The following is a 27,081-nucleotide window of genomic DNA, read 5'->3' as shown; positions in this document are numbered from 1 at the left end:
CTAAGCTGAAAAAACTGTCATTAACTCAGTAGATACTCAAAAATACTTTTTCCTTGTCCAAAATACTTTGTTCTTTCCAAGTTACATAAGTGATAAGTAAAATATAGACAGTAAGATTCAGCTAGGGAATCTCTGGGAATTTGTTTTTGCTTTAGGTTGTTTTCAGGATGAGGGAGAAATACATTGTATTGCAAGCAGTAGGAATGGAATCAATGGATATCAAGAAATTGAAAATTGGGGAAAAGGGGAGGTGAGAAGGTGCAACCTCTACAGGAGAGGGAGAGGTGACATCAAGGACTCAAGTATACAAGTTGGTGGTTGCAAGGAGAAATGATATTTTTTTCTCTCCACCCGCTCAGCCACATTAGACAAAAGAAATGAAGTGTGTGTGAGTATGGAGAGGTTATTTAAAATAAAGAATTGCAGACAAGAATAAATTAGCAATATGTATTCTCAATTTTTTTCCAGTGATGTATTGAGTTCAGTCTTATGGTAAGAGGGAAGGAGTGAGATGTGGGAGAAGTCTCAGTAGAGGAGAGAAATCTTAGAATAGATGCTGAAGTGAGGGGATGGTCAGAAAAACAGATCTGTGTTCAGCAGCAAGATAATAATAACAGAGAAGGCAAGTTGTAGGAATAATTCCTTTCTGGAATTCAGTTAGGAAATGTGTGCCCCCATAGGACAAGGGTACATGAGATTTGAAAGTGGAGATTAATTTAAGATGGAACTGGTTTACTATTGGGTCAAGATACTGAAAGAAAGAAAGTGAGAAGAAAGATGGTATGAAGACCCAAAGGATAGATGAATGGGCTATCCCCACTGATCAAAGTAACATATATGAGGACTCATTAGGAAATTCTGAGCTCATGTAGTCCAACCCTTTTCTTTGAGAGATGAAGAATCTGATGACAATAAATGGTGAAGTGACTTGCCCAAGCTCACACAAGTTGTCAGCGTTAGAGGCAGGATTGATCCCTGGTACTATGCTCCCAAAGTTAGGAATCCTTCTATGTTACCCTGCTGCCTTTGAAATCATGAATCCTCAGTGTAAAGTACAAGTACACAGTTGGACATCAGGAGTCATTAGCAACACAACTGTATTTATTGTAGTATAAATTCACAAAGAAGTGGTATGCAATATAAAATAAGATCATCCTTAAGGATATTTGAAAAGTAAAAATCAATATGGGTTTTGGGGAGGATGTTTTACATATCTTCCTCCGCACCCTATAACTAGAATTTACGCTCTAGATATTGGTGACACGGCTCCATGTAAAGGTCTAGAAGGTAGCCCCCATTACATAATGACATATGATGCATTTTGCTAGCCTACCTTATCCTTGAAAATTAAAATGTATTCTAATTACTAGATAGAAATTTGTCTTTCCTCATAGGAATTCCAGTCAAAAACAAGAGAGTGATGAGTCTAGAAGACAAAACCAGCTGGATAATTTACACAGATGAGCTTTTCTTCTTACTTAGTGAGGAACAAAGCATAGTTGATAGCTTGGTGGAATATTGGTAAACCCAGTATGACTGGTCTTCATACTAATTTCATTTGGATCTCCAACTGGTTTGAGGGTGAAATTCTGTAATATGGTGGTAAAGAACAAGAACAACTCCATCCTTGCCAGGCCCTCTCCAAGACAAGACCGTTTTCCTGGAAAGAAATAAAATTGTGCTCACAAATCTTCACACAATATCAGTGTCAGCAAAGTGAAAAAGCCTTACTGGACCAGGGAAATAGTGGGTAAGGGAGTAAAAGAGATGGATACAGATGGGCTGAAATGGTGAGAATTCCTGTTGGGAGTTATATCTGTCATTAGTGGTTACTACAGGGCAGGAAGGAATTCCCAGTCACACGATTTTTCCCATGATGAGCCCTTGTGCAGTGGATCTTACAATGGAGTCAGAATTCCACTAAAATAAAGAGGCAGATGAGCCAGCCAAGAGGATCAGCTCATCTGTTGAGGGGTCTGAGAAGAAGCCAGACCTTGAGAATACTAGAAAAGACAATGTGTGACAGGCCACAGTGTGGCAATGCATCCTCAGAAAAACTACCAGGAGGGGGATTGGCTAGAAGAGGGTGGTAGGGGATATGAGATTCTCTTTTCAGAGTAAGAGGTTGCATTTGGAAGGTTTTCTTTTTACCAGTGGAAAAAGGCATGAAGTAGTCACTTTTCTTGAATTTCCCATTCTGATCCAGGAAGTGCTGGGGGTCAAACTTTTCAGAATTAGCAAACTCTTTGCTGTCCCTCAAGACTGGAGACAGCAATGGGTAGATGGTTGTTCCCTAAGGGAAAGAAATTCCAGAGGAAAGGCAGTTATCATCATGACTATCCCTTTTATGCCATTTCCTAGAAACTTTAATGGCTCCCTAATGTTTCTAGTACAAAATGCACATTCCTTTTTGTGTGGTATAGACTGAGATGCCAAGCCATTTAGAATCTGCATAGACTTCACTCTAGCTTTCCAGGTTGATGTCTCCCTTATTGATCCCATCATGCCCTCCTTGGAGGTCCAGCTAAACTAATCAAACTTCTCTTCCCCATCCACAAGGCTCCCTGTCTGGTTTTCATGCCTTTATGATAGTCATATCCCAAGCCTGGAAGGCACTGCTTGCTGACTTCAGCCTTTTAGAATCTCCCACTTTCTTCAAGGCTTGGCTTGGATACCCCTTCATAAAGGAAGCTTTGACTAAGGCCCTCAGCTATTTATGTTCTCTCCTTAGTTCCTTACTCTTTTCTTCATGTCTGCACCTGTTGCCAGCATGACTGTGGGCAGGATATCTGAATTTTCAGTGCCCCAGAGAATGCTTAAAAGCTCTAGGAGTGGCACCTGGGGGAGTTTCTTTAGCAGGAAGCCAATCTCCAAATCAAATCACAAGTTGTGTCTTAAGGAAAAAATAACACTTTGGGAGGACTTTTCAGGTTCCAAATTTTGCTCCCTCCAGGAGAAGCCAATGCCCTGAATGATGAAATAACCTTCACTTCCAGCCTTTTGTCTATAGCACTTGTCCCAGCAGTCCTCTTATAGTGGGTTCTTATTGAAGCCTTCACAATTTGAACTGAACAATTCACTCAATTGGTATATTAAATGTGAGATTAGATGGGTTGCTCCCTTCTTTCCTCAAGGGGAAATTCTTCTGCTGATTCATTGTTAAGAAACTTCTATCCAATCCAATTTAATTTCTAAGGTTACTTAACCACCCTGCAAATCAGTACTTCAGAATCTAAAGACCTAGGTCTAACCTCTGCTTCCACACTCTTTAATAACTTTAGTCAAGTCATTTGATCTGAGACTGGCATCTCCATCTACACAATCAAACAGATAATAGCATCTACACAACCTGCTTCATAGTCTAGTAAGAGAAAATGATATTTTAAAAACTTCACTTGAGCAATCTCACTCTATTATTGTCCTTATATGTTTTCTTTCCACTATTGCTATGGTAAATGAGAAGGAAGAAGAACAGACATAAGTATAAAGTTTCCTCTCATTTATTTCAGCACCACATCCAAGTTAACTGTTTGTAATAACAAAGGACTACCTTAAGGAGCACATCATGTGAGATCATTACAAAGGGAATCAATTTTCTCATGTGTAGAATTAGATCCCTGGACCAGATGATATTTAAGATCTCTTTCAACACTAGATTCCATTCTTCCATGAGGACTGACCTTAGGAAGGACATACTGTTGAAATTGGATGTCACGATTCACTGCATGCGGCAGGTTGAGAGGTACGAGGTTAGTGAATCTTTGCACTTCATGCACCACAGCATCCACATAGGGCATATCTTGTCTGTCCTTTATGGAAGGAACTCGATTAGGTCCAATCACACGATCAATTTCCTCTTGAATTTTTGCTACAGAGACCAAAAATATAAATAAATACTGAACTCTTGTAATGAGAGTTGAAGACCTTCTCCACCCATTAATAGACCCCAGGTGGATTCCACTGGAGGAAGCTTAATTAAGGGAGTCTTGCTTTGTAGGAAGACCACATATTTAGTTAATTTCTGATGAGGCACTGGGTCATGATGGTCGTGACAACCTCCAGTTGTAAAAAAGTGTATACTTACTGTGAGGTGAAGTTTTGCTTTAGGGACTTACTCTTTGGAAGAAGATTCATGTGCCAGATGAGACTCTGGGTAGCCCCTATGGAATTTCCCTGGTTTGAAAATCCAGATATTGGTGCTTGTCTCTCTAGTGACTATGTATGTAAGTAATCGTCAGACAACTGGATCTGTCTGTTGATCTGTGAAGTATGTATTGCTTATAGTCACAGTTAGAAACCCTGTCTGTTGGTCTTTACTTCCTCTGCTTGTATTTTCTGTATTTGTGAATGTACTTAAAGAAGATTGCTGACCCTTCAAAAGTTGCTTTTCTCTTATAAAGGAAGATCTAAGAACCTATGCTTGCAGGCATCCTGGATGTGTCAGGGTGCTTGCTGCTACAACTCCCTGGTTTCTTAGGAATGCCCAACAGAGCCTGTGACCTAAGATGATTCTCAGATGGACTTAGTGTCCTCCTTCTACTACTCAGTTAATGCTACAAAGGCTTAGCAATAGAATACCTTTCCATGGTTTGGTTGATAGGAGTCATGAAGAATTGCTTTTACATTCTTTTTTAGACACTCTCTGTATAAATTCAGGCAAGTCATTAAATCTGTCTAAACCTTATTTAGCTCAACTGAAAAGTGGGTATCAGAAATTATCTGTCTTCTAAGGTTCCTTGCACCTCTAAAGCTATTATTCTGTGATTTTTAAAAAAGAGATAAAATCTGCACCTCCCTTACAAGGCATCAAATAAAATAATATGACAAGTAATTTTCAAACACTACGTCTTTTATACTGATACCATCTATTATTGTCAAAGAAAGCAGATGTCTTCATTTGAATTTGATGGTGCTAGTGATTTCATTATCTTCCTAATTTGAATCATTCACCAGGTATATAGCTCATCTCCTGTCTCAATGTCCTAAAGTGCTGAGGCAGAGGAACTTAGCATTAGAAATCATCCCTTTTCACCTAGGGCCATCCATACTTGAACAGGAATCACATTCCCAATGGAATGAACAAAGGGTCACCCAGCCTTTGCTTAAGAATCTCTACTAAAGGAGAACTTACTACCTCAATAACAAGTGAGAAGGTTTTGGGAGAACTTTAATCATTGCCAAATCTTTCTTTAAATGAAGCCTCAATTTGTCAATTGTCAGTTTCTATCTATGGTTCCTAGCTTTGTCTCCTTGGATCCAGCAGAACCAGCCCTGGCAGAATGCAGTCCATTTAAGGAAAGGGGGTGTTCCATTTGAGTCTTTTTATCCTAAGCATAGAGCTGAGAGTGCTCAGTGGGAGCTTAAATCATGTTTGTTAGAATGAATTCAATTCACCATCACAGGCCTTCACATACTTATATAATTATCAGTCCCTGTCCAAGGGTCCTCTTTTCTCAAATATACTACCACCTGATCTTTTGCTGATTTGTGTGGGAGTCATAGAAATCCAAAGGGTTGAAATATGGTGCCAGCTCCTGAGTAAGGTGCAAGGCTGGGAAAACAAACCTAGTCAGTAAACAGTGCAATTCTTATACTTTACCTTGGACCTCAGGATGTTTCAGAATGAGCAGCAGGCCATATCTTAGAGTGCTGCTTGTTGTCTCTGTTCCTGCACCAAATAAATCTACTCCAGTCATTTTTAGATTCTCCAGGTCAAATTCAGAGTGTGGATTATCTTTTTCCTAAAGGACAGGTATAAAATAAATGAAGTAATGAGAGACAGTAGGGAAAATCATTAGTAATCATATTAAGTACATGAAGGTTGATCTAGAAGCTCTGCCCACTTTCACTTCAGTACCCCAAAAGACCAGAACTTTTGCAATATCCTTAGACTTCCACTGCCCTACAAAAGACTTGTTCTTCCCAGACAACTTTCTTCTTGCAGCAATATGACATAGTGGACAGAGAAGTAGGTTTTGAATGAGGAAGATCTGGATCAAACTTTAGCTTCAGCTAAGGGCTAGGTATCCATGGGAAAGTTACTTACTGTCTCTGGGCCTCAGTTTCCCATATGCAACATGAGAGAGTTGGATCGCTTCCAAATCTCTATTTATTATCTATGATATACATGGTATGGTGAGGACCTGGTCAAATAATTAATTAAAAATCCTAATAGCCAGGTAAATGATCCCTCATGCTGATACTTTCCCCACAAGGCAAAACAGCATCTTGGTTTTAAAAAACAACAACAAGAAGAAATTTCAGGTTTTCAGAATGGGGAATTGAGAGAAAACTCTTGGGGCAGGAGAATGCAGAATTTCAAATTTTGTAGGGAAAATGAACCACCCAACCTGTGACTGATCAGATATCACCTATAAGTGGTCATTCAGCCTCAACTTGAAGACTTTCACAGATGGGGAATATATTACTTAATGAAGAAGTTCATGTCAATTTTGTTGACTGTCCCCATCATGTGGAATTGAAATGTGTCTCCATAACTTCAAACCACTGTAATGAGTTGTGTCCCCTGGGAGGGAGGAAGCAAAGCATTCTAATTCATTTGTTTGAAAGCCCTCAAAGTTAGGTATCTGCTGAGCTTCATTTCAACTCATAAATTCCCTGAAAATCTCTGAAATACTCAAACTCATAAGATTTAGGGCTTGGAAGAACCTTGGAGATGACGTGGCCCAACATAAAGGAAATTATGCCTTAGAGAGGTGAAGTGATTTTTTTCAAGGTCACACAGAAGAAAATGGAAAGGGATGAATGCTGGAATGACCAAAATGGTCAGGATTCTCCAGAATGGAGAAGATTTAATACCATTTTGCCTGGAGCAGAAATGAAGTTGTCTGTGGTCCAAAAAAGAAGAAAAAAGAGAAATTAAGAAAAAAGAAGGAAGGAGGGAAGAAAGGAAGGAAAGAAGGAAGGAAGGAAAGGTTGAGACAAAATGTGACTTGATTTTCTACTCAAATCAACTGACAGTGAAACTCATGAAGAGTGGAAAATGAGCAAATAATCAATACCATGACATAAAACAATGAATATAGAATATATAATCAAGAACAACTATTGAATCATCTCTATAAATGAGAAAAACAAGGGAGTTAGTATAATAGGACTCTCAGAAATAAGGGAGCAACATCCTAGAGAGAGCTAAGTGGCACAATGGGAGGAGTGCTGGACTTGGAATCAGGAAGATCTGAATTCAAATTTAGCTTCAAACACTTTCTAGCTTTGTGATAGTGAGCAAGTCATTTCACCTCTGTCTGTCTCCATTTTTCCATTTCTAAAGTAGGGGAAATAATAGCACCTACCTCTCAAGGTTGTTGTGAGGTTGTAGTGAGATAATATTTTCAAAGTGCTTTGAAATTTTTAGGGTCATCTAAATGCTAACTATTACTATGAAAGTGTTTCACAAAGATAAAGAAAAGAATTAAAGGGAGAAATAAGGATGAAGAGTGGGCTGAAAGAGCAGGTCCCCCCACTACCCCAAAAAAACTCATCTAGATAATTTAAAACATACAATGAATCATCCCTTTAAAATGAAACTGACACATTTGGTACTGGAAAGTACAGAAATTTTGGAAACTCAATGTAGACAACAATGTTGGAATAACACATTGGCTCTCTACAAGCCAAAATGATCTTGAAGATGGGGCTTTAAGAAATATATTAAGGTTCTTAGATATCTTACAAATGTAGAATTAATCTTAAATACTGCATGCAATACTTCAATAAAGAAAAACTATACAATTTTTAAAAACAAAGGACAAAAGTATATTTATAAAATTCTGAGTTCATCAAAAAGAACGAAGCATCAAGTTGAAAACCTCACAAACTGTAGTATTCCAACATTACATCATCAACACTAAACCAGTGTTTTGGGCATGATAACTATGCCCTTTATCTATCAAGAAAAATAAGTTTGAATGAATTGTGTCTGGGAAATCATAAACTGGAAAACAATATTATCAAAACCAAAGCAGATTAGGCTATAGTTTTAAATAATCCTGCAAATATGAACTTAACCCTGCACAAAATAAGATGGACTTATAGCCATCAATATTATGAAAATGAGCAATTTTGAAAGATTTAAGAATTCACACCAATTCTATTATAAAGCATGAGCACAGAAGACTAATAATGAAGATTGCTATCTTCTAAAAGAGCTGATAGACGAGTATGCAAAATGGGACACATATTTTTGGACATGGCAAATATGGAAATTTGTTTTTATTGATCATGTTTATTTGTTAACAAGGATTTTGTTTATCTTTTCTCCATTGCAGGAGGAAATAAGTATTAGAAAGAAGAAGATGAAAAAAGGGTGGATTTCAGATATTTCCTAAAAAGAATTCATAATGAGTCAGGTGTGTGACCTGGAATACTTTAAACCAGATGATCATAAGGAAAATAAAAATTTAATAAGAAAAACCTAAGCATTGGAAGCAATACTCTTATGCTTTTATTTCAGTTTAACACTTTTTAAAAATCTCCCACTGACTCAGCATCACTGAAAAAAAACAAAGTACAAATTATAGTGACAATAGAAAGTAAGTGCCAATATATCTGGGGAGGAGGTTAAAACAGTCTTCAAAGATTGTTGTATTTCCATCTAGTGAACACTTAAGTGATCTGTACTATTTTATTTATTTTTTATCAGTATATTGAATCAGTCAGTCAATAAATATATACGAAATATCTTTTATGTGTCAAGCAGAGTTCTGGATAATGGTGATATAAAAGCAAATGATACAAATAACTTAATCAATTTCCTTTAGGAGTTTACATTCTGCTGAAGGAATGCAACATATTGAAAGACAAGTACATATGGGATCCATAGAAAAGAAATACACTGAGATTTTGGAGTGGAACACAAACAGCAGGAGGAAGAAGAGAAGGCTACTTAAAGCAGGTAGCAGCTCCATGGGGAAGGATGTTAGACCTGCTAAGAGTTGAGGAAGGAGAATGACAACATTCTAGGCATGGGGGCAAAATTATATAAAGGCAAAGAGGCAAAAGATGGGATATTGTGTAAAGGGGAAAACAAGTGGGCCAGTTTGAGGTTGGGAGGGGGGAAATGCAGAAGCAGCCTAGAAAGAGAGGCTGGCAGGAGATGGTGAAGGGCTTTAGTTGCCAAACAGACGAGTTTGTGTTTTGTCTTAGGAGCCCTGAAGTTTTCTGATCACAACAGTGAACCAGTGAGTCTTGCGCTTTGCATGGTAACTGTGTCAAGAATGGATTGAGTCTGAATGCCTGGAGAGCTGGTAAGAGAGAACTGGCATTATCTAGGTGAGAGACGATGGTGACCTGAAGTAGGGTGGTTCTGGTGTCACTACAGAAAAGAAAGGGTTAAGGATACTACCAAGATGGTGTTGGGGGAGGGAAGACAATTACTCTCTCCTCCTTGCCCCCACCCCCACATGATCATGAATTATTTGGATAGTTCAGATACTGGTTAGCACTCCCAAAATGATTTTTCCTTCCAGCATATATTTAGTTTAGAATTTACTAACATTTATTTTACTTATTTACTAATAAGCATTTATTGAGCATTTGCAATGTGCTAAGCACTTGGAAAATATTATCTCATGTGACCTTCACAATGACGGTAGGAGGTGGATGTTAGTATTATATCCATCTTATAGTTGAAAAGACGGACGCAAAAAGGTGTTAGGTGATTTGTCCAGGGGTACACTGCTATAAAGCAGCTGTCTCCAAATTTGAACACAAGCTTTTCTGACTTCAGGATCAGGACTCTTTCCATACCACTACCTACTACCTCTATCAATGTGAGTGTAACTATGTGGCACTAGAAGGATTAATTACGATGTAGGACTGATGTCCTCATGGCAACTCTGAGGAAATTTTCCTTGTCAGGGAACAGTATGGGATACCATAAATGCTTCATTTATTTGCTGAATTGGTTTGTGGATTTCTGGGAGACTTTTGCATGTTTTTCTTTTTTGTGTAGGGCAAAATTAAGGTTGCCCTCCTCCTGAAATTAATTTTGACTGTTTTTATACAATCGAGTTATTGTTATCATTTGAATTAATATATAGTATTTATAGAAGATTTTAAGGTTAACAGTTTGCTTTGAAAAGTGTTATTTTGCCTTCATAATCATCCTGGGAGTTAAATACTATTATCCCCATCTTACAAATGAGGAAACGAAGACAGACAGTGGCAATAAGACTTGCCCAGGATTACAAAGCTGGAAAGTACAGGAATTTGACTTTGAAATCAGTTTTTTTGACTCCAAGTCCTCCTCTGCAGCTCCTTTCTCCTGTTTAAAGTTTGTTTTGTATTTATTTGTTTGCATATTATCTCCTCCATCACATTGTAAGTTCCTTGAGGGTAGGGGCTGTCTTTTGCCCTTTTTCTTAATCTTTAAAACTTAGCAGAGTGCCTGACACGTAGTAGGTGCTTGGTAAATGTTTACTAATTTATTCCTATTATCATTCTCCAATGCAATATCCTCCTCCAAACAGGAAAGCCCACATGAGCAGCTCAACATCCAGCAAAGTGCATGTTTTCCTTTCTCATTTTCCATACAGAGTTCAGAGAAGGGACATAAATCAAATAAAGTCTAGTTACAAGAAAGCCAATGGCTTCTTTGGGGTATGTGGATACCTTGAGACTCTCCATGTTCCTTCCTGTGCTTTGAAGAGATTTGTCAAATTTTAAAATCTGCTAAACTTGTTGATAATTCGTATAAAAACAGCCTTGTTCAATGCGCAAAGTGCTTCCTGGATGTGTCCTACCTGCAGCATTTTGGAGAGAAAGCAGTCAATGTAGTCTTGTGGGTTGTTGGGGTCCAGTATCTTTTGATGCTCCTTCACTCTTTCCAAAATGAAGCGTTTTATTTCCTCAACATTTTTAAAAATTGTTTTATGTGTTCCAGGGAGGTATGCTCTGAATGCTGGTAAAAAGTTGTAGAACTATACAAAGACACCCCCAAACCCAAACAAACACAAATAAGTTTAGTGTCATGAAAAATCAACTTTAAATTTCTAATTACACACTATTTCATTTTATTCAAAGGCATTAGACTTCTTTCTCATTTTAATTAATATTTTTCAATAACAAAATGTATTTTCTTTCTCATTTTTACCATATATTTGGAAAAAAAAGAAAGACACATCTATTGAAACAAATATACATAGTCAAGCAAAACAAATCCCCACCATGGCAATAGCCAGAAATTTGTGTCACATCTTCCATCTTGAGTCCATTCCCCAATCCGTCATGAGGTGGGTAGCTTGGCTGACTGTGCTTCCTCTGAAATTGGTATGAGTCTTTGCATTGTTTGTTACTTAGACTTGAGTGGTATTTGTCCTTGCAGTGCTGTTGTAAACAAATTCTGCTCACTTTGTTGTTGCTGCTCAGTTGTTTAAGTTGCATCTGACTCTTTGTGACTGCATTTGGGATGTTCTTGGCAAAGATCTTGGAGTGACTTGTTATTTCCTTCTCCAGTTCATTTTACAGAAAATAATAGGGTTAAGTGACTTGTCCAGGTTCTCACAGTTAGTAAATGTCTGAGGTCAAATTTGAACTCAAGAAAATGTCTTTCTGACTTCAAACCTGGCATTCTATCTACTGTGCTACCTACCTGCCCATTCTACTTGGCATCTACTCCTAAACTTGTTCTAGATCTGAAACTTTCACTTTCATCATATTTCACAATACAGTGAAATTCCATTGCATGCATATGCCATAATTCATTCAACTATCCAACAATTGATGAATAGCCCCTTAATTTCCAGTTCTTTATAGCCACAAAAGGCTGCTTTCAATATTTTGCAGATAATTTTCTGTTTTTCATATTTTCTTCTTTTAAAAAAAGTTCTCTTTGAGTTCAGGTCAAGTAGTGGTATTGCTGGTTTAAAGGATATACATAATTTACTTCTCTAATAATGTACTAATATACATAATTTACTAATCAATGGATATATAAATTTACTGATATGGGAGGGATAGATCCACATTGCCTTCCAGATTTCCTGGATCAGTTCACAGCTACACCAAAGAGTAACTCAATGTGCTGTTCTTCCCACAGTCCCTTTAAAATGTGCTATTTACCTTTGTTTAAATGAATTTGAAAACAGTTGCAAGGAGAAGTCAGGACTTGTTCACATTTTAAAGAAAGTCATTTGGGGCTAATTTTTTATGACAACTTCAAAAGGGCAGTGAACTGGAAGAATGTTTTTTTCAAGTCATCCACTGAGCAAAGACTTGGTGTTAGTTATAATGAGCAGGTTCTAGCAACCAGGAGCAGACAAAACATCTCACCTTATTTGGACAGAGCAAGTTTCAGGGTTATGCACAACAGAGGTAGAGAAATCACAAGTTGTTGACTTCACTGAACTTCAAGGAGAAAGAATTTCATTTCTGACTGAAATGACCGTGGAACAGAGAAAGAAACCTCAGGACAAGACAATGCTTCTTTCTTTGCAGAAATGGAACTTTGGCAGGGCACAGTGCTGCCACATTCTAATCGAGGTGGCGATTAGAATTGGGAGGAGGAGAATTAATTAGAGACTTCAGAAAAAAGGAAAGTTCTAACCTTTGCAGAAGCTAAGCCCTTGAAGGGATAGGAAGAGAGATTTTCTGTGGAGCAAAAGTGTAAAATCAATTTCTTTCCATTTTTTATCAGTTAATAAACTTTGTCATTCCATGCCTGTTGAATTGAAAATAAAAAATAGTGTAGCAAGAAACATTAATAACCAAATAAAACACAAATCCTATTGTCTATGTCCATAAATTTTTGTCTCTTTCCGAATACTCAATCTTTCAATTTTCTTTCAGTAAACAGCATATTTTATCCTGGATCCTTTGTAATCAGCATTGGTCATTGCATTGATAAGACTAAGTAAGTCTGTTACAGGTTTTTTGTGTTTAAAATGTTGTTGCCATTGGATAAAATGATCTCCTCGTTCTGCTTGTGTCAGTCTTCATCAATTTACCCATTTCTTTCAAGGCTTCCCTGAACTCATTACTCTCATTATTTCTTTAAGTAAAATAGTACTTCATTAAATTAATGTAATATAGTTTTTCAACCATTTCAAAATTGATGTGTACCCCCTCAATTTTAAGTTTTTGCCCCAACAAAAATTAAGTATATTTTTGTAAATATATAATCATTTTACTTTTTTCTATGAGGTCTATAGAGGAACTGATGGTTGAAAGTTTAAATGACTTTTGAGTTTAATGACTTTTAAGACACTCTTCCAAATGACTTCCAGAATGACTTCACAAACATTACATTAATGTGCCAACTTTTATGCAGCTCCACCAAAATTTGTCATTTACTATTTTATCAACTTTGCTAAATGAGAGTAATATTTGCTTTAATTTTTACTTCCTCTAATTATTAATGATGTGTAACAAATTTTTTTATATGGTGGCTTGTAACTTGAATGTCTTCCTTTGAGAAATGCTTGTTCATATCTTTTGTTCATTTATCAGTTGGAAAGTGGCTACGATAAATTTGAATCAATTCTTTACAAATCTTGTCAATAGTACATTTTTCAGAGAAAAATGTAAGCTATATTCTACCAAGTTAGTTTCCCTACTAATTGCAACTGCATTGATTTTGTTTTTGCTAGCAATTTTCAATTTTACATATCAAAATTGTTCCTTTAATCTTTTGTGGTTCTCTAGCTTCATTGTTTTGTCATAAGCTCTTTGCATATGCATATATCTGGAAGATAATGCCTACCTTTTATCTTTAAGTTGTATGTGATGTGATCTTTTATATATGTCACATGCAATTTGAAGGTAATCCTTATGTATAAGATATGAACTCTTGGTCCTAACTATTTTTTACCAGGATAATACTTAGTTTCTCCAGCACTTTTTTGTCAAATAGTGATTTTCTACCCCATGAGCTAGGGTTTACGCTGCCAGGTTAGCTTGTCTCTAATTGCATTATATCCTATCAAATTTCCCTGATCTATTTATCCATTTTCAAATATAATAACATCATTTTGACATCTGGTACTGCTAGACTCTCTTCTCCAGTTTTCATGATTTCCTTGAAGTTTTTGACATTTTGTCCAATAGATGAATTTTATCACTTTTTCTATTTCTATTAAGTAATCCTTGGATTTGAGTGGCATTCATAAATGAATGAATTGAGTATTGCTATTGTTATTATGTTGGTTCAGCCTGCCTATGAGCAATTAAGATTCCTTTAATTATTTAGATCACTCTTCATTTCCACATAACAGAACTTTATACTCTATTCAAATCCCAAGAGTTACATAAGTCTTCTCCAATCTAAATTGGCAAATATCTCAAAATTAATTTGCCCATTGTTTTACTTCCCACTCAAGAGGCAAGAGGGCAGAATATTATGTGCTTGTTCAAAAGATACTGATATTAAAGTTAAGGGGAAATCTAAGTAGCTTGGAATTATCAACGTAACAAAGAAGGCAAATAGACATCAAAGTATCTAAATAATTCACCTCAATTCACATTAAGGTAATGAAATGCATCACACATTTATTCAGTGCTCACTATGAATCAAGTCCTGTGTTAGACTATGTTGATATTGACAAGAATGAAGCAGTCGTCATCCTCAACAAGTTCACATGCTGCCAGAGAAGGGTTTAGCTAGAGTATGTATTCCAGACTGTAAGTGGAACAGAACATGGGCACAGAAAAAGAAAGCTTGTTTTTTTGTCTGGAAGAGGATACTTAGTTCTAGCTTCAATGAATGAAGCTTTGATCCTAGACTGGAACACCCTCTGAGTCAGTGTAGGCTGTCAATCTAAATAGCTTGCCCGTTTAACTTTAGTCACTTCTCCTCCTTTTTCTCTGGGAAATGGGTATGGAAAGTTCTTTGTTGAGAGTTATTTTACTTGGCCACATCAATGAACACTATTCAACTGAGGATGTAGCAGACCCCAATCAGACATTTCCTTACATGTTAAATTTTTATATGACCTAGAACTAGTTCGAATGAGTACTAGAAACAGATTATCAACCCCAGCATTTCATCTGACAACCAAAGATACTACATGATGTTATTGTCCTTGTTGAATGGTGTGGGAATGTGTGACTGTGTGTGTGTGTGTGTGTGTGTGTGTGTGTGTATGTGTGAGTGTTCTCATGAGTGATGGAAATCTTTCTAAGGGATGGGAGCCTATGGTTTACTAATCCTGTTTCTGAAGTTCTGCAAATAATTACAGAGTAAGAAAGGAACTCTGGTCTTACCTGTGACCATGGTTTGCTAAGAAGTTGAAAGATTTCATTTAACAAGCCCATCAGATGTAGAAATTTTGCATCATTGTACTTGAATCGATCACGAAAAAGGATAGAGCAGATCACATTGCATGGGGCACAGCCAAGGATGAAAGTGGGATCGGTGGGCTGACCTAATGTAGAAAAATTTACCAAAAGTGGGGGAAGCAACTACAGTAAGAATGTTTCTAATGAAGTAGAATCTGTGCATCTCTGCTACTCATATCTGAATACGGTACTTAGTTCCTTTAAGGTTAATGAATATTGTTCTATACCATCTCTTTTACTGCTTATTGGGAGGGCAAGTATGCTTATAATACCTGAGACAGGAAAGAAAGAATGGAGTTCTCTGTCTCAGTAGAGTTATTAACTTGTTCAGTCAACCATGGCAGAGATTTTAAAACAATTCTAACTACCATTTAGGACTGGGAATGATGGAGCAGTTGGACCCCACATGCCCAGGAGCAAATAACCAAAAACCAACCCTTTGTTTTCCTGAGTTCCTCCACCAGACATTGGGCTTCTTCTTGAACTCTCTCTTCAATGGTTCTCTTCCCCATCCCAAAGTTCCTTAGGGTCATGAGAGAAAATCTGCGAATTTGTTTCCACCTTTCTCCATGACTGAAAATAACTCCTAGACAAAGGAGAAGAATATGACATTGATCACTCTAACTTTAGAGGTGGGGGAGGGGTATAGTGACTGGATTTTCTGGCTTAGTCCATTGATTGAGTTTAATTTTATTCAAGTCAGCCCCAAATGCAATGGTAACATGGCAAGTAACAGGTACCTACCACATGAAGGTTATGTGGTAGCTGCTGTTAATAGAACAATAAAAATGAAACCAGTAACTATACTCCAGAGGGGTATATTCTACTGCATATACTCTGTCATATATTTTGCTTTTCTGTGACTCTCGCATAAACTGAACTTACCTTTTCCTTTGGAAAAATCGTCAAATATTGGTACATCTCCTCTCTCCATAAAAACATCTCCTTGATCAATTAGAGCTTCCTTGGTAACATTATATCCATGGAGCACCACAACAGGCTGGGTTCCAAAATAAAGAGTATAAATGGGGCCATATTTTTCAGCCAGCTGTGAAAAGAATGCCAAGAAATAGGATGAAGTTCAGTGTGAAATCTTAGAAAGTTGGGATTTATTCCCACAAGTGTTTTGTAACATGCCAGAGCCTATATATGCATGAGATTATATGCTATTAATGAATTATGGGTATATAAAGGCATAAGCTGTGGGGCAGCAAAATAGTATTCTCATTCCTTTTAGTTTGCTCCTTGGGAAGCCCTGTCCTTATGTGACATAGTATTTTTCTCAAGTGGAATCTCCCTTTGTGCTCCATTGGTACCTATCTAGTGTGAAGAGAATATAAAAAGTCTCTGGGGTTAATGTTTGGTAGATGACGTATGGCAGTTTTATAAGAGGAAATGGGAAAAAGTTACACAGATTGCAGAGGGCATTGGCATCTCCTAATGAAAGTTAACTACTCTCATTGCTTCTCCTCTAATTTCTTAATTTTTTTTTCAATAGTTCTTTAGTCATAGCTGGTCAATTCCAACTGATGATTCTAAAGTTATTAATGTTCTTGGCATTGCCAAATCTGATAGTCTTATCTCAATCTACATTCTTTTATAGCTCTTTACAACAATTGACACTCTTCTGGTCTTGGGTTTCTTTTTTTTTTTTAATTTAACTTTTAACATTTATTTTCACACAATTTTGGGTTACAAATTTTCTCCCCTTTTATCCCCTCCCCCCCCCAGACCCAAGCTTTCTAATTGCCCCTGTGACCTATCTGCTCTCTCCTCTATCCTCCCTCCTTGCCCTTGTCTCCGTCTTCTCTTTTGTCCTGTAGGGCCAGATAGCTTTCTTGACCCTTTAACCTGTATTTCTTGTTACCCAGTGGTAAGAACATTACATTTGGTCCTAACACTTTGAGTTCCAACTTCTTTAGCTCCCTCCCTCTCCACCCCTTCCCCTTGGAAGACAGGCAATTCAATATAGGCCATATCTGTTTAGTTTTGCAAATGATTTCCATACTAGTTGTGTTGTATAGGACTAACTATATTTCCCTCCATCCTATCCTGTCCCCCATTACTTCTATTTTCTTATGGTCCTTTCCCTCCCCATGAATGTCGACCTCGTATTGCATTCTCCTCCCCATGCCCTCCCCTCTATCCTCCCCCCCTCCCTGCTTGTGCCCCTGTCCCCCACTCTCCTTTATTATGAGATAGGTTTTCCTATCAAAATGAGTGTGCATTATATTCTTTCCTTTAGTGGATTGTGATGAGAGTAGACCTCATGTTTTTCTCTTGCCTCCCCTCTTTATCCAACCACTAAGAAGTCTTTTGCTTGCCTCTTTTATGAGAGATAATTTGCCCCATATAACTTCTGCCTTTCTCTTCCCAATATTTCTCTCTCAACGCTTGATTTCATTTTTTTTTAAGATATGATCCCAACCTCTTCAATTCACTCTGTGCACTCTGTCTCTATGTATGTGTGCATGTGTGCATGTGTGTGTGTGTGTGTGTGCGTGTGCTCCCACCCAGTACACAGATACTGAAATGTTTCAAGAGTTACAAATATTGTCTTTCCATGTAGGAATGTAAACAGTTCAACTTTAGTAAGCCCCTTATGACTTCTCTTTGCTGTTCACCTTTTCATGGTTCTCTTCATTCTTGTGTTAGAAAGTCAAATTTTCTTTCCAGCTCTGGTCTTTTCATCAGGAAAATTTGAAAGTCCTCTATTTCATTGAAAGACCATTTTTTCTCCTGAAGTATTATACTCAGTTTTGCTGGGTAGGTGATTCTTGGCTTCAGTCCTAGTTCCTTTGACTTTTGGAATATCCTATTCCATTCCCTTCTATCTCTCAATGTAGAGGGTACCAGATCTTGTGCTATCCTGATTGTATTTCCACAATACTTGAATTGTTTCTTTCTAGCTGCTTGCAATATTTTCTCTTTCACCTGGGAATTCTGTAATTTGGCCACAATGCTCCTGGGAGTTTCTCTTTTTGGATCTCTTTCATGCGGTGTTCTGCGGATTCCTTGAATATTTATTTTGCCTTCTGGTTCTAGAATCTCAGGGCAGTTTTCCTTGATAATTTCATGGAAGATGATGTCTAGGCTCTCCTTTTGATCATGGTTATCAGGTAGTCCCAGAATTTTTGCATTGTCTCTCCTGATTCTATTTTCCAGGTCAGTTGTTTTTCCAATAAGATATTTCACATTATCTTCCATTTTTCGAATCTGTGCGGTATGTTCTGAGATATCTGTCTTTCTCATAAAGTCCTTAGCGTCCATCTGTACCATTCCAGTTTTGAAAGATCTATTTTCTTCAGTGAGCTTTTGAATCCCCTTTTCCATTTGGTTAATTCTGCTTTTGAAAGCATTCTTCTCCTCATTGGCCCCTTGCACCTCCCTTGCCAACTGAGTTAGACTAGTTCTCAAGGTGCCAATTTCTTCAAGATTTTTTTGGTTCTCCTTTAGCAGGGAGCTGATCTGCTTTTCATGCTTCTCCCTCATCCCTCTCATTTCCCTTCCCAGTCTTTCCTCCACCTCTCTAACTTGATTTTCAAAATTCCTCTTGAGCTCTTCCATGGCCTGAGCCCATTGGGTGGGCTGGGGCACAGAATCCTCAATTTCTGTGTCTTTGCCTGATGGCAAGCATTGTTCCTCCCCATCAGAAAGGAAGGGAGGAAGTGTCTTTTCTCCGAGAAAATACCCTTCAATAGTTTTATTTCTTTTCCCTCTTCTTGGCATTCTCCCCAACCAGTGACCTGACCTCTGAATGTTCTCCTCACACCCTCCTCGCCTCCTGGTCCTCCCAGCCAGGGTTTGGGGACTGAGATTCAAATGCTGCTTCCTGCCTTAGGGTTTTTGGCGGGGGCAGGGCTGCTATTCAGTGCGAGAATTAAGTCCAGGTGGTCAGGGGCAGGGCTGCCTCTCTGGCTCAGTTCCCTCAGGGGGTTTATGCACAGACCATCCACAATGGATCCAGGCTCCCACCCACTTGGGGAGCCCCTGTCTGTAGCCACCTCTCAGCTTCTATCTCCTGGGGGGGCCCGAGCCATGGGGGCACCCCACTCCCCTCTCGACCCGCCAAAGACACTCTCTCACCTATCCCCGTCAGTCACCTGTTGGTGGGTGGGCTAGTGCTGCCGCTGGAGATCCCATCTCTGGAGCCTTCTCGGATCTGTACCTCTCAGAGCCGCGGCCTCCGCAGGTCCATGCTGGGCTCCGCGACTGCAGCCCGACGGACAGTTTGCGAGAGGTTTGCAGGTCCCTCTGTGGGTGGGGGGACCCGCGTGGCCGCTGGAGATCCCGTCCCCGTAGCCCTCTCAGATCTTTTCCTCATGGTGTCGTGGCCGCAGCAGGGCTGCCCTCTGCTCCCCGTCCCGGCGCCCCGTCCACGGCACGAAGGACCCCCCGCAAGAGGTTTGCAGGTCTCTCCGGAACAGAAATCTCCCTTGCTCCAATATTCCGTGGTCTCTGGGTGCAGAATTCGCCCTGGGTTAGTCCCCTCTAGCCGTTCTGTGGTTTGTGGGTTCGGAGCTATGTGTATGTGCGTCTTTCTACGTTGCCATCTTGGCTCCGCCGCTCTTTGGGTTTCTTACATCACTCTCTCTGTCTCTCTCTATCTCTATCTATGTCTCTCTCTATGTGTCTCTCTGTCTTTTTTTTTCTCTTACTTACATTATTACACCTTATTCATCTCCTTTGCTCAATCATAATCCATATTGAAATGTGAATTTTCCCCATTGTTCTGTCCTGGGCCGTCTTTTCTTTCCATACTTGCACTTGGTAACATCTTTATCCCTCTGGAGATAACTCCCAGATCTATACATTTTGCCCTACTATCTCTCTTGAATATCCACATGCATACCATCGTCAATAAAAACAAAATAGAATTCACTCTCCTTACCCTAACGATCCGTTCTCTTCCAAATTTTCTTATTCATGACTAAGATGCCACTGTATAGGCAGAGGTCTTATCACTTCTCTCCCCAGATCAACAAACTTCAGCAGTTCCCTATTACATTTGGGACGAAATGTAAACTTCCTTAGTTTTTAAAGTCCTTTGCAACTGGGCTGAAACCTTTCCAGTTTCATTATTCCTCTTTCCTTATTCCGTAATTTAGATAAATTGACTTTCTTGCTGTTTCTCACACAGTACTCTATCTCCCATAACCTTGCCTTTGCAAGGCATTTGGGAGCCCTATGTTCTGGAGGCACTTCTTTCTTGCTTCTGACTCTTACAGTTACTTGTTTCCATCAAAACTTAGCTCAAGTACCACCTTCTGCATGAGGTCTTTCCTGATACCTTTCTGCACTGCCTTCCCATATACACATTACCTTACATTTATTTTCAGCATTTATGTTTACTTTGCAATTCTCACATTTCCCCTTTGGCTTACTTCCCTAATCTATATCCGCACTGGAATTATTGCCCCTCCAATGGATGAATGCTGAAGCTCTCTGAGTTCTACAAGAGTGAGCACAAAATTGTTATATGATTGCAGTGTTATACATAGATAGGGTTACATATGTAGAGTATGTAAGTCATTATCTTTTTCTTCTAGGTCTTTTTCATGAATGTGTGTGTGGACACACACATGCCTTTTGTCTCATTCAAATGTGAAATCCTTCAGGACATGGATCATTTTGCTTTTGTCTTTGTAACCTTAGTTCCTAGTGCAATGCCTGTCACATGGCACATGTTCAGTGATGACTTTTTTGTTGATTGATTAAGTTCTGGCATATTCTGCCCAGATAAAAAAGCCCTAGTCACAATAATGTCTTCATTATATGCTATCTGTTTGTGGAGAACAAGTCTACCTAAGATCAATATAGTATTTAAGTATTTCTTAATCATTTACCATTTTAAAACTCTTCTGTCATTTTATTAGGTTACTCCCTTTGTTATTGGTCCCTGACAAAATTATTTAATCCCTAATCCCATTTTCCCCATAAACTATGGGTTTTATTGCACAATTTTGGATAGTGGGGTGATTTGGGAGAAATCATACAACATGTTATTGCAGGAATAGCTGTACATAATTTTGCTGAAATATTATTTCATTCTAAGGAGTGAAGAATGGGATAGTCTCAGAGAAACAGAAGAAATCTTGTGTGAACTGATGTGGAGCCAAGTGAGCAAATCAAGAACAACGTATGTGTTAAAAGCAACATTATAAAAACAAAAAACTTTGAAAATCTTGAGGACTATCATCAGCACACCAAGAACCCACCATGCCAAGGGATTAATAATGAAACATTCTATAGACATCCTGAAAGAAATGGGATAGATTAGGGTTCAGATGGAGATACTTTTCGTTCATAGATAATGCAGGAATTTGTTTTGCTTGGCCACACATTAGCTACAAGGATTTGATTTTCTTTGTAATGTGAGAGCTTCAGGCAGGATGAGAAAAGATGAATTTCCTTGCACAAAAAAATGTGAATCTAATTAATTAAGTAAAATTAACCGTTCTCTTACTGTTTCCTTATTTATCTTGAACATCACCTCTCAGTCATTTTCCCCCATTATTTCCAGTGCATAGTTCCTTTTCCTTGGCAAGAAAAGCGTAGTCAAATAAGGAATACCTGAATTTGCCCCCTCTCTGTTGTCATTATTGTCCCATGAATGCCAAGCAAATGTCCTTTTCCATAGTTATCCTGCTTTTCCCACACAGAAATTTAAAAAACAACCCTCTTTGTTGTAGTTCATAACATTATTTTTATCGAATTGTGAGAGATGCTTAGGCCCATTCTCTGCTACCCAGACTTCTTTCTGCAGGTTTCTTTTCAAACAAGTTTAAAACCAGGACTTTAGATCTTCTTTCACTTTCATATCTCTGTGATAGAAGGACAAGAAGTTACCCTGGCATTATCTGTTCTAAATGAAGGCATGGTAGCTTTTTGTAATCATCATGCTCTTTTCTTGATGTTCAACAAATATTTATTCAGTAATCCACTCCCAAAATTTTCCAGGAATTGACATAAAATTAATTGACCATTTTTTCACAGGCTCTGAATTTTTTTCTCTTTTTGAAATTTGGCTTCAGAATGACTTGAGGCTTATGGTTCCATTAGGCATCAAGAAACAATAAAGCAAAGTAAAACTACCACTCCCTGCAAAATGGAGAGAAAAATAGATAGGAAACTGAGTAATCAAGAAATTTCTGCAGACTATCTCAGTTTCTTCTGGTTCTCCTGTTACATGCCTGGCTGCTTATTCTGAATCTGCAGTGCTGGATCATCATAAATCTCCTGCCCACTAAGGCTCTTTTCTGGCCCCTCTTTCCTTTTCACTCCCATGGAGATTCCATGGAGATGCCATTACACTTTCTAGCTAGGTAATTCAGTGTCTATGGTTTCAATTATCATTTATAAGCAGAAGATTCCCACATTCATATGACTAGGCTATCACTTTTGACCTCCACATATTTAGCTACTGAGAAGTGGATTTCTCACCCTGTATATCCTATTGGTATTAGAAACTTAATATGTCCACAATACAAGTCATTTGTTTTCCCTTAAAACTACACTTTCCTCCAAACATATCCATTTTCCTTGAGGGAACCCAAGAGGCAAACTTCATTTGGAGGCACCTCCACCAACCCTGATTTTTAGGTATGGGTTTATGTCTGACTTTTCATTCCTAATTATATCCAATTAATTGTGGTCAAGTCTGGTAGATTCTATCTTCGTGTCTCCCACATATATTCTGTCTTCCATCCTTACTTGTTTTCTGACCTAATAAAGAGTCTCATCCTCTCTACCTTGCTTAGACTACTGTAATAGACTTCTGAAACTGCACCCAAACTCCTTAACCCAATAAGTAACTTAGAGGGGAAGAAAAAATGGAATATGACCATCAAACTACCATTAAAATCCTTTAGAAATCGAGATAGCCCAGAACTGTTACTCAAGAGCCTTTGGGATGGCCTTTTCACATCAATGATTCCTCCCCTGAGACCTGAGGTTCCCAAACTTGTTTGGCCTCCTGTCTCTTTTTCAAAAAACTTCTTTAGTGGCTTCTTGGAAATCAATTTTCCTCAACATTTCAATTTTTTAAAAAAAATGCAAAAGAATATCTCAGTCGATACAACTTATATTTAATAATTTAGTGAAAATTAGTGGTTTCTAAAATTTTTTATTTCTATGACATAATGTCATAATGTTAAAATGTCATTACATGCAGATATTCCTGCAAATGGATGCTGGACTTCACAACCATAAATGTACTATAGACTTACCTCACAACACTCGCTTGTTAAGACCTGTGGACTGACAACATACTGATCTATTATAACTTACATTTTATGTAGTTTATTTGTTTATTTTTAAAAAGTAAAAAAATAAAAAAGTTTATTTTATTTAGAAAATAACGTAAATAATATGACTTTAATTCTATTTCACAACAGATAAAACACGTACAAGAAGTTTTTCAAATTTTTCTGCTATTCTGTCCTTATGCTTCCACTGCCAGCTTGTCTTTATTCAATGCTCCATAACTGCACCAGAGGCTATTATCACCTCCTGGATCATCCTGGTGACCCGCATTGCATGGTATCACCCCCTTTGGGAACTTTTTCCCCGTAGACTGTTGACTTTCGTTTTTGCCCAGGCCAAGCAAGAATCCTTTCACTGAGGGGCAATCGCTATGAATAAGGGACCCACCTTCCTCAAAACCATCACTTCCAATTACTAGACAACTGATCCTGGAAGGCAGGTAAGCCCAAGATTCCTGGGAGTGGCAGTCCACCCTGCAAACCACTGTTCCTACTTCCATTCAAGCCACTCCCAGCATCAGCCCTGGAAGCAAAACTCCAGCAACTGCTTTTGTAGGTGCTGAAGCCATAACTACTGAAGACTGGAAAAGAAAATGGTTCAGTATCAGAAAAGATATGACTTTTATCAATGGAACTGATGTTAAATGTGCTGTATTGCTACCAGTTTTGTAAATTTGCCCTAAGAAGAATCAGACCTTTCCTAGTGATATAGACCTGAAATGTCATACTCTGTATTATCTCCACCATACTGAGCACATAGTAAGTACTTAAGTGTTGATATTTTTATCCATTCTTTCAGTGAACTCCAACTTCAACACCCTGGGCCTAATATTTCTCCTTTGTAATGAATAATCCACACAATTAATAACTCAATATTCCTGTGGCAGAATTCTGACCATGTCATTCGTCTTTTCAAAAGTCTTCAGGGGCTCCCTACTGCTTCCCTAACATGGCACTTAAAGACCTCCACAGCTGGCTCCAATCTAATTGCCCAGATATATTTTGTATGACCCCTCATCCCAAGCTTTACATTATTGCCCAATCCACTTGCTTGTTACATTATCCCCCAATTCCTTGCCTTTGCCCAGGATGTCTCCCATGCCAGGCATTCACTCCCACCCTGTCCTCCAATCAGAATGTGTTATTTCCCTCAGGGTTTAGCTCAGGTGTTCTCTTCCACTTGAAACTTTTTTTTGGATCTTCCATTTACAAGTTTTTTCTCTGTAATTTAATTACCTTCTACTTATTTATCTATGAATTTGTCATATCCCTCTATTAGAACATAAGCACTAGGAGGACAGGAACCATTTTCTTTCAAAGTGAGATGATTTCATTCAGGTTTTTCTCCTGTGTCTGGCACTGTGCCTGGCACATAATAAGTACTGAAGAAGTTCTCATTCATTGACTGATTTATTTTTGCGTTTGCATCCCCAGAAAGTAGTGTGATGCATTACAAAAGACAAATACTTTATCCTACTGTTGAATTTCTTTTTGTTTTTTTTATTTTCAGTGTTCTACAATCACTACCATATAACTTAGATTTTTTTCCCTCCCTCCACCTCCTTACTCCCACCACCCCCCTCCCTCCCCAAGATGGCATGCAATTTTATATGGGTTCTGCACATACATTCCTATTAAAAACACTTTTACCATACTCATGTTGTGTAGTTTTAAATTTTAATTAAAATTTATTTTTAATAAGAATTTTAATTCTTATTAAAATGAATGGAAGAAATCCTAAAACAAACAAAACATAATACAATAGAAAATGATCTGCTACATTCTGTAGTTGAATTTCACAGTTCTTTCTCTTGATGTGGGAAGCATTTTGCCCTAAAAGACGAGTGGAAATTTTTTAAGTCCTTGCATTACAATGAAGTGCTAAGTCTACCAGAAAAAATCCTTGCAAACTGTGGCTGCTGCTGTGTACAAAATTCTCCTGGTTCTGCTCCTTTCACTCAGCATCAGATCATTTGTCTGTCCATTCCTCTCTGAACTCTTCCTGTTCGTCATTTCTTAGGGCACAGTAGTATTCTGTGACACTCATATACCACAATTTATTCAGCGATTCCCCAATTGATGGGCATCCCCTTGATTTACAGTTTTTGGCCATCACAAAATATATCAATGCTATAAATATTTTTGTACATGTAGTATCCTTTCCCATTTTTATAATCTCTTGGGGATACAATCCTAGAAGTGGCATTGCTGGGTCAAAGGGCATGCACATTTTTCTAGCCCTTTGGACATAGTTCCAAATTGCTCTCCAGAATTGCTGGATCAGCTGACAGCTCCACCAACAATGAATTAGTGTTCCAGCTCTCCCACATCTTCTCCAACATTTATCATCTTCTTGCTTTGTCATGTTAGTCAATGTGATAGGTGTCCTGTGATATCTCAGAGTTGTTTTGATATGTATCTCTCTAATCAATAGTGATTTACAGCATTTTTTCATATGACTGCAGACATCTTTTCATTTCTTCCTCTGAAAACTACCTATTTCTATCCTTTCACCATTTATCATTTGGGGAATGACTTGTATTCTTGTACATTTGACTCAGTTCTCTCTATATTTAGAAATGAGGCCTTTATCACAGACACTAGTTGCAAAAATTCTTTTCCAAATTTCTACTTCCCTCCTAATCTTGGTTGCATTGGGTTTGTTTATGCAAAAACTTTTCAATTTAATGTAATCCAAATTGCCCCTTTTGCACTTCATAATAATTTCTATCTCTTATTTAGTCAAAAATTCTTCCCTTCTCCATAAATCTGATAAATACACTATTCCTTGCTCCACTAATTTGTTTATAGTATCAATCTTTATACCGAGATCATGTATTCATTTGGACTTGATTTTTGTGTAAGGTGTCAGGCATTTGTCTACGCCTGGATTCTGCCACACTGTTATCAAGTTTGATAAACCCAAGGACCTCAACTTCTGGGATAAGAACTTACTGTTCAACAAAAATTTCTGGGAAAACTGGATGTATTGTTGAAATTCTTTTGCTATCAGAGTTTTGAGAAAACCATCAATGCATGCCTGGCATCATTGATAATGGAGATATCATTCATACAACCGTTGATTATACTGTACATAAGCTAGGACTCTAAATCACCATGAGTCCTGATTCTATTATTTATTTGAAGTGTTTGTGTCACATCCCCCTTCCAACACACACAGAGACATATTCCAAGCAGCTAGGATCCAAACCCCAAATTCTGTCCCTTTACCTGTGAGAATGTTGCAGTCAGATTCTTGAAATCCAATTGCAGGATGTTACCAATAAAGGGTAGAGGAGTGGGACCTGGTGGGAGCTTCCTCCTTTTGAATCCTTGGTTCCATAGGGACACAAAGAACAGGAAAAGGACACAAGCCAGAAGGGCAGTAGTGGTGAACCCCCAAGGATCCATTGCCCTGAAAGGTGGTCCTACAGCTCTCAGGGGTACTGGATCAGTTACCATACTTTTATAATCATTTGTAGAAAACAAGGGGAGGGAATGACCAGCCAATAAACACATAGCT

The 27,081-nt window shown here is 38.2% G+C and overlaps 1 protein-coding gene across 2 annotated transcripts; it reads right to left on the bottom strand.

Moving 5' to 3' along the window:
* Positions 1-1,080: 1,080 nt before the first annotated feature.
* Positions 1,081-27,035, bottom strand: LOC140517382 (cytochrome P450 2C23-like). 2 transcript variants are annotated; one of them, XM_072628576.1, is made up of 9 exons: positions 26,790-27,035; positions 16,180-16,342; positions 15,731-15,880; positions 15,220-15,380; positions 10,764-10,940; positions 5,600-5,741; positions 3,681-3,868; positions 2,152-2,293; positions 1,081-1,660 (listed from the first exon to the last, which is right to left on the bottom strand). In XM_072628576.1, exons 1-9 carry the CDS (start codon positions 27,018-27,020, stop codon positions 1,479-1,481), a joined length of 1,536 nt encoding a protein of 511 aa, XP_072484677.1. In that variant the 5' UTR covers positions 27,021-27,035; the 3' UTR covers positions 1,081-1,478. The 2 variants fall into 2 exon arrangements, with proteins under 2 accessions (XP_072484677.1, XP_072484678.1); XM_072628577.1 differs by lacking the exon at positions 10,764-10,940.
* Positions 27,036-27,081: the final 46 nt, after the last annotated feature.

The sequence above is a fragment of the Notamacropus eugenii genome, chromosome 1 (assembly GCF_028372415.1).
Source record: "Notamacropus eugenii isolate mMacEug1 chromosome 1, mMacEug1.pri_v2, whole genome shotgun sequence".
NCBI lineage: Eukaryota > Metazoa > Chordata > Mammalia > Diprotodontia > Macropodidae > Notamacropus > Notamacropus eugenii.
This window is presented reverse-complemented; position numbering and strand designations above follow the sequence as displayed.